We start from the raw sequence: 7,842 nt of genomic DNA, 5'->3' as shown, positions 1-7,842 counted from the left end.
CATTAGCCCCCCATCCCCCCCCCCCCCCCCCCCCCCAATGTGTACACAGTTGATTGATGTAAGATTGTTTTGGGCAAGCACTGGATTATGTGGCTAGTCTGAATGTATATTTAAAAATTAATTAGTTCATACTTTGGTCAGATAGTATCAAGTGCGATCTGGGCAATAAAGTTTAAACCAAGATCTCCTACTTATAACTGAGCCTAGTAATCTTTGGTGTTGATAATTTAGGCAGCCAAGTACTACTCTGAATTGTCCAGCACTCGCACACAAATGTGTGATGTCATAACAACCTGTTATCAACCAATTGCATGCTGCTTGCCCAAATATAGCCCCTTTCCATATAACCCATGTCGCCAGCATAAGGATGTGGGCGGCATTAAAATTATGTCTAAAAATAGAACTAATAAAATTTAGCTATCCATGAGAGGATCGCTCTGTGCCAAGTACAGATTCCATTGTCTTCAATTCCATTCTGAGGACAAGAGCACAAACAGTTTAAAAAATCAAACTTTTTGGGGGGGAAATGCATAAAGTCTTTGACTAGCCCAATAAAATATTCAACTATGCTTTTATTAGTGTTACTTTCCTATTAATAATAATAAGAAACTCCTGAGGATGCTATAAAAAAACTTAAATTGTGACAGTCACATACCTTAATACTTTTGGCAACACGCCAATATCTAGTTTGTGTTGAAGGACAGCAATCTTACACAAAGTTCTCAAGGTTGGGTCTAATTAGAAAAAGAAAGGATTAACTGTGCTTATCTGAAACATGTGTAATCAATAAATAAGGTGGTTAAATTTCTTACCAAAATCAAGAACATAGAGATCAGAGTGATCCTGTAAACTAAATTCGTCATCTGTGGTGGACCCAGCAATTGGACTGAAAGAAAAAAGATGCTGTTAATCAGATGACTGAGATGCAAAGTGCAAAAAAACCCTCTTTTTTAAAAAAAAGGTGAATACAAAAATAAATGCTATTTATTTGTTAAGGGAGAGCTAGTGTAAAATACCCACCTTAAACTGTCCAAACTACTAAATTTGTAAACATTTTATTAGAAAAATTCTAGCCATAAAGTGTCTTATTTACTCACACTTTCTATCTAACACTGGCATTATCATCTGACAAATCAACAAACATAAAAAGTATTCACATAATGCTCACCTTGTTCCTCCAAAAATGACACTAGTGGAACCCAGTAGACACCAGCAGTGGCGTCGCCGCGGACACGGAGGAACGCCTGGGACATCCACCTTACCCCACACTAGAGACTTGGTGTCCAGGCGATATATGTCATTATAGTGTTCACGCTGACGACCATTGTAGCCCCCAAACACATAGAGGCAGTTATCATAGCATACTGAAAATACAAATACAAAATTGTCAAGTATATGTGAGTACCCCTGCTCACACTATCACACACATGAAGACAAAGGAGAGGCAACAAAGGCAAGTACCAAGGGGGGAAAAACACACACCCCACAATGGCTGAACATCCACTTTTGGTTCCCAATGGACGTGCTATTTGTACACAAAACTATAAAGCATAAGCTAGATTACTTATGTATATAGCCAAATCCGACAATAAATGTCCCATGGAGATACTGCAAGGAATAAAAAAACCCTTCTTGTTTTTCTTCGGGGATGGTCAGATTTTTATCAGAGAGCCCATTCCATTCCATCCCTCCCTCCCCCCCACAGATTTCGCACCCCCCTCCCCCCAAGAAAAACCTGCAACAGGTATCACCACTCTGGCTAGAATCACAAGACTGGAGATAAATATGATGGGCCAAAATCCAGTAAAACATCGCCAAGCATCATCATGACACTAAAGGTGTTTCACAACATCTGCCAATACCAGACAGAACCTAACATGGTATACAAAAAGCACCAGCTTCCTAGTACCCAAATACTGTCTGTTTAACCAGCAATATTGCTGTTGTTTGTATGGGGCTTCATGGAAATTCATAGACAGTAAGATTTGCTGGAATGTCTATGGTAAATCTGACATTATCACTCAGTCACTTAATGCTGGTCATATAATGCCTGGTACAATAATTTATATTATTATACGGCTACGATAGTACGCGCGCTGTGCAAATTTGGCTAATTTGTAGTCGTGAAATTCCCGTATTGCCCGTCTCTGAGGGCATTACGGAATTCCGTATTGCCCTACGAAAAATTTTTCACCATCTTTTGGTTTTTGATATTTCTTCCACCTTCAAACTGCAAAACGAGCGACAGCGAACATTCGAGTAGCGAATTCTAACACCCAGAAGAAACAGTAATGTTTAATCAGCGGGCCGTTTTTTCCCGTATTCGGAGTGGGACATTTTGTGTTTTTTTCGTGTTGCTTTGTTTGGTTGCACGAATTTCGCTAAAACAAAATCAGGTCTTAAAGTTGATAATGTGAGAGGACAAGCACTTATCCTGAAGAGATTGAAGAGGAAATTATTGACACAAAGAAAAACAATAAGATCACAAGCTGCCATCGATAGCCAAGAAATACAAAGCTTAAGTTATTTATATCGGATAAACAAACAAATGGGTAAATAACAAGGGGTGTAAAGACCCAGAAAAGTCTCTTTAAGATAAGTACTACCTGTTATTTGTGAATGCAATATTTCCATCAAATCAAAACGCTGCACAAAGCGATTGCCCTTTCCATTTTAACTTACTTCAGAAGTTTGTTCTCTAAATACCGTGGATTTTTCGAACTAAACAGTCCATTCATACCGTGAAGACTTACAACTCAGCTTTCTTTGTTATTGTTTGGATCAACTTCACCTATGATAAAACCTGTAGCTTCCAAGAGTCGTCCAATTACTACCAATTACTTATTGTGGAATCTTTTCACTCATTTACATTTTTGATTTGGCAGCGCGCAAGTGTTTCTTGTTTTCACGCCTTTTTGAAATCGATCGATAAACTAATCGATATTCGCGCGAAAGCGAAAGTTGATTTGTTTTCTTGTCATTTTTATTTTAAAAAGCCATATAATAAACAACTTACTAACCTTGACCGTTCTGTCATACCGGAAAATATCAAACTGAGGCTTTGGTGCATCGACCGTTCGATACGCCAAAGCCTCAGTTTGATATTTCCCTGCCTTTCCCTCACTCTCGGTTAGTAAGTAGTTAAAAAGCACTAGATGGAGGCACTATATTGTATGGTATAAGTTAGCAGCTGAAGCAAAAATATTGCAAATACATCAGTCCTCACTTACTTGCTGAGTGACTACGTCGTCCAATTGGAACATCTCCAGAAGGACTGGCATTATGCCATGAGCATTCTTCTGTTGACGACAAAATATAGTAATATATTAATAATATAAGTAATATTTCAAATTGAACTTCCTGCTATTAAAGCCCAGAATTGCTTTCTCTCAAGGGAAACCTTCAATCCTTGGGGTAACTCTCCATGAAAGGAGATAGTGGTGTCCCTCATCTTGAGGGTATATGTACATTCTTATCCCTTATGGGGTCTCATGCTGATGGTGGCCCCATCTTGAGGGTATATGTACATTCTTATCCCTTATGGGGTCTCGTGCTGATGGTGGCCAAAAATGCCTAGAACTTTTTTAACTTTAAACCACAAGTCAACTGGGCACTTTTACATAAGTATTAAAGGTATTAAACAATTGTCGGCTTTATCATCAGTGACTAATTATCTAATATTGTAATAACTAATAATCCTTTTTTGTACTAACCTTCACCAGTTATACTGGTGAAGACTGAAAACACAGGCGAAATAACTTCAACTCACTTGTGACACAAATTCAAATCAAGGCAGGAACTTGGTAAAAAAAATAACCTGTCGGAGACAGGATTCAAACCAGGACCACAGTAAACACTAAAACACTAGGCCCCCCATGCTTCCACCGGGTCAGACAATCACCTCCCTCTTCTTTAATACTATACATGAATGCAACCATATTTGAAATAGATGAATATAGAAATTTTATTCCTTTAAAAACTTTTGACTATAGCACCTATATAAGAATAACAAAGAAAATAAATGGTTAGTCATACCTGTATTAAAAATGGAAACTGTGTTTGTATAAACCTCCTGGCCAGAGTGAAAGGGTCCTAACATATCACCTACAAAAGCAAGCAAGGCAAGTAATTATTAACTTATAGCCATTGTGGGCATAAATAAACCAAGTGTAAATAATTACCCTTAGTTAATGATTTATTTTTATTTACCTATCGTCTTTAATTACAACCTCGTGCTTATATCGCATCGTCAATCAACTGAGGACAGAGGTATGTGTATGATCGTCTCTATTTTGTAGTATATTTTCACTTACAATTACAGCAGCGCTATTGAATCGAACAATAATAGGTTACCTTAGTTAACCCCTTTACCCACGCTTTAATCGTCTCATAATTTAGCATATTTTGCACATATATTTGTGATTTAGTGTTAGCATGTCTTGTGTTTATCTTAGCGATCCGCAAGTTAAGCATTTACGAATTTATTGTAGTTATTTGGTACTTTTAATTCTTACTTTCAGTTTTTACATAATCAGCGAATAAAGAATAATTGTCATCGACACCTCGCATACCGCAGTATCGATCGTTCGTTGATTTTAGTTGGAAAACGGTCCTCAATATTGTTATGCAATGCGGACTAACAAGGGGTCAATAGACCTACGGGACCCCTAAGCCGCTACACACAGTCTTACCTCTTCCACCAAATATATACATGTCTGTGCCAATAGCAGTTGCTGTGTGGAAGTCCCTCCAGCTTGCAGGAGACTGGGACCCCTAACATATAAAGGAAAGGGATTATAATTACTGACAATACTTTAAATGACTATTTTGTCACATCTAAAAAGGGTTTTACTGTTCATTGTTTAAAATAATCCCAAAATACTTGCCAATTTGGGTTGAAATGAAATATTTCCTACTCATATTTTGACTAGTTGCTTGCTTGCTACCAAAATAAATTTTCCATTCATATTTGTAAAAATCTGATAGCAAATGTAACCACTATTGTCCTTACCAAGTGTTAAAACTAACTTTGATTAGCCAAATAATAGATCCCGATTATGTATTGTTTTTATTTTTGGTTGAAAAAAACTTACTTTTATTTTACATCTGTACCATGTGAGACTCTCAGTATCCAAGTACTCCACAGTATTGGAGAAACATTCCCCCTAAAAAACAACAGCATGGCAAATAAACAAAAATGTCAAATGTTGAAAAATAATATTGGTAAGAAAGTCCATAGTGCCCATTATGGAAGTATACAATTACTAAAGGAATTAATGTATGAAATTATCATTATTAAGGGCAAAGAAGAAAATTGTCAATGCTTTAATGTAAAAATACTTTAGGGTTGGCATTGAAGAATAAAACACCTATAATAACCAGATAAATATGATTCTTACCTCCTCCTCATAACCACCAAATATATAGATCTTCTTTCCAATGACACAGGCAGTGTGGCCGTCTCTGGCAGCAGGAGGTTTTCCTTTTGTTGGTGGTCTTGACCATGTTAACGTTGCTAAATTATCATAGACATACTCAACAACAAATATGGTATCACCAAGAAATGGCTTTGCTTAGAGGAAAGGCTTGATAGAATGTCACCCACAATACTCACTTGTGTCAAAACAATAGAGTGTATTACAAGCACCCTGGACATCACTTCTTCCACCGAAGATATAGACTGTGTCATCTACAATAGATGCACTGTGCCCATATCGCATATAGGGGGTGCACTCACAGGGATCCTCTTCAGAAGGAGTCTGAAGCTTTGTCCATCTACAAGTCACTGTAGGAGAAATTCACATAGTCACTTTTGGCCAGCAATTAAGACCTATACTTTTAAAGAGAAGATGGTGGTGTAAGACGTTTACTTCATGACTGAAGATGGGAGAGACATTTTTCTTTTTTTTTTTTCCCTATGCTGATTTTCACAGATAAGTAAACATAGGTAAACTTCCTACTTGGTTTCCATAACCTTCGCTTGTGAAAAGCTGGCTTCAATAGAGAAGACAAGTCATGATTTCAATTTGGGTTGCCAGAAGGTAAGGGCTTCTAAACCCATAGAAAAACAAAAAGCCACATACAAGATGCAATTCTATACAAAAGATATTACTAAAGAATAAAAAGTCATTATATGACCACTTTCTGTAGTCTTTTATCAGTAGGCCAATCACCATCCAAAAATTATTCCCAAGGCGAATAGAACGATGCAGCAATAATAAACTATTTATACCTGTTTGTGGTAGAACAAACTTTCTCGACCATTAAATTGACATAATTTCCATATAAAAAAGCTTCGTTTCGTTGAAATGATGATAATTAAGGTTGAAACAGAAGCTGAAAATATGAATTCTATTTGAAGTAACAAAAAACTTTAAGTTTGGTCAAAAGTACGAACACATATTGAGGGGTTTGCTTGGCACTGGTTTGGTTTGTGCTTGTATGTAACGATTTGGTTTGCAAATAATGCAGAAGATGCTTCAACTAGATTCATATTAAAATAAAAAAAACACACAAATAAGCCACTTTACCGACAGAACAACACGAAATATCATACAAGAAAACAAGAGTATTATACGGTGCAATGTCGACGACCTAATAAACAAAAAAGTTATACTTACAATGTTGTTGAATGATTTTGTTATTATTTCGTTGCTCGTCGCTAGAACGACACACAGTATCCAATTATAGGCTCACCAGTGAACTTACCGATATCAAATACGTGAACGTCTAGCTTGTGGATGGAGAAATAGTCTTCACCAGTGCAGTATCCACCAAAACTGAAGACAAATCTTTCTCTAACAGCGACAGCAGCGTGGTTCACTCTCCTAGGGCCTCCTTCGACATGCTGAACCCAACGCATTGCCATCTTAGCAGCACGCAAAATATCATTAGCACAACATATTCTATTTTAAAGGGTTAAGTGCACTTCTAAACTGAAATATATATAATGGCTAAAAACACTAAACTACAGCATGCACACACAGTAGCTTGGATGGAAGACCAGATCGCAAATGCGCGAGCGTTTTGTGAGCCGACATGTCGCGGTCAGCGCAATATGTTCTATTTTCGACTCCGCAATGTGATTGGCTAAATTAACGACGTGACTCTCCTCCCCCGGGGGGGTAGGGGCAAAGCCTGTGTAGGGGTGGGAGCAGGCTGGTTAAGACTAGAAGGGAGAGCTGGTGTTCAGGGTGCGTTCAGGGTGGGAATTTTACCGCCACCCCTAGTCTTTTTTCGGAGCCTAATATGGAGAGGGTCTCCCCGAACACAATATTCTACATAATATAATTCTTGTGGTTTTACAATGGAAGAATTAAATTCCCGGGTCTGTTTTTATGGCAGTCCAGCGCAATGATTCCGCCTTCTAAAAAGTCGATTTATAAACGCTTCTCAGGCGCGTACCTGGTCGAGGTACGATTGGTCGAGGTGGTGGGCGGGGGGGGGGGGGGGGAGGTGCGCAGTCAGGTATTGTTGAAAAAGTATAGTATTTGGCCGCCAAAGGGGGGGTGCGCGCCTGCGTCTCAAATATGTACTCTCCCCCACAGGGGGAATAGCTGATCTAAGTTTTGTAACATTTTCTTCGAATCCAACTGTGCGATATTTACATTGAAGAAAATCGCCTGCCCAGATGTCTTGAAATTAATCCCACAAACTCAATCTTTTAGTGACGTTTTAGGTGATTGAAATTGAACAGTTGTTTTCTTATTTCGAAGAGGAGAACTAACCGGAGTTTGATTCATGATTTCCGACTAAACCCATGCAAAGCATATTAGCATATTGACAGCTTTCGCGCGATGGTACGGGTTTTGGCACGTCGGTCGCTTATTAACGCTCACGCAT

The 7,842-nt window shown here is 38.2% G+C and overlaps 1 protein-coding gene across 1 annotated transcript; it reads right to left on the bottom strand.

The window, feature by feature from the left end:
* Nucleotides 1–385: 385 nt before the first annotated feature.
* On the bottom strand, nt 386–7,035 carry LOC5514814 (kelch domain-containing protein 3). Its single transcript, XM_001634922.3, has 11 exons — nt 6,709–7,035; nt 5,615–5,785; nt 5,400–5,515; nt 5,094–5,165; nt 4,692–4,773; nt 4,036–4,104; nt 3,231–3,299; nt 1,169–1,364; nt 813–886; nt 656–734; nt 386–475 (listed from the first exon to the last, which is right to left on the bottom strand). The coding sequence occupies exons 1-11, from the start codon at nt 6,866–6,868 to the stop codon at nt 418–420; spliced, it is 1,146 nt and encodes a 381-aa protein (XP_001634972.2). The 5' UTR covers nt 6,869–7,035; the 3' UTR covers nt 386–417.
* Nucleotides 7,036–7,842: the final 807 nt, after the last annotated feature.

This window comes from Nematostella vectensis, chromosome 2 (assembly GCF_932526225.1).
Source record: "Nematostella vectensis chromosome 2, jaNemVect1.1, whole genome shotgun sequence".
In the NCBI taxonomy this organism is placed as follows: Eukaryota; Metazoa; Cnidaria; class Anthozoa; order Actiniaria; family Edwardsiidae; genus Nematostella; species Nematostella vectensis.
The sequence above is the reverse complement of the archived record's forward strand: the minus strand, read 5'-3'. Positions and strand labels throughout refer to the sequence as shown.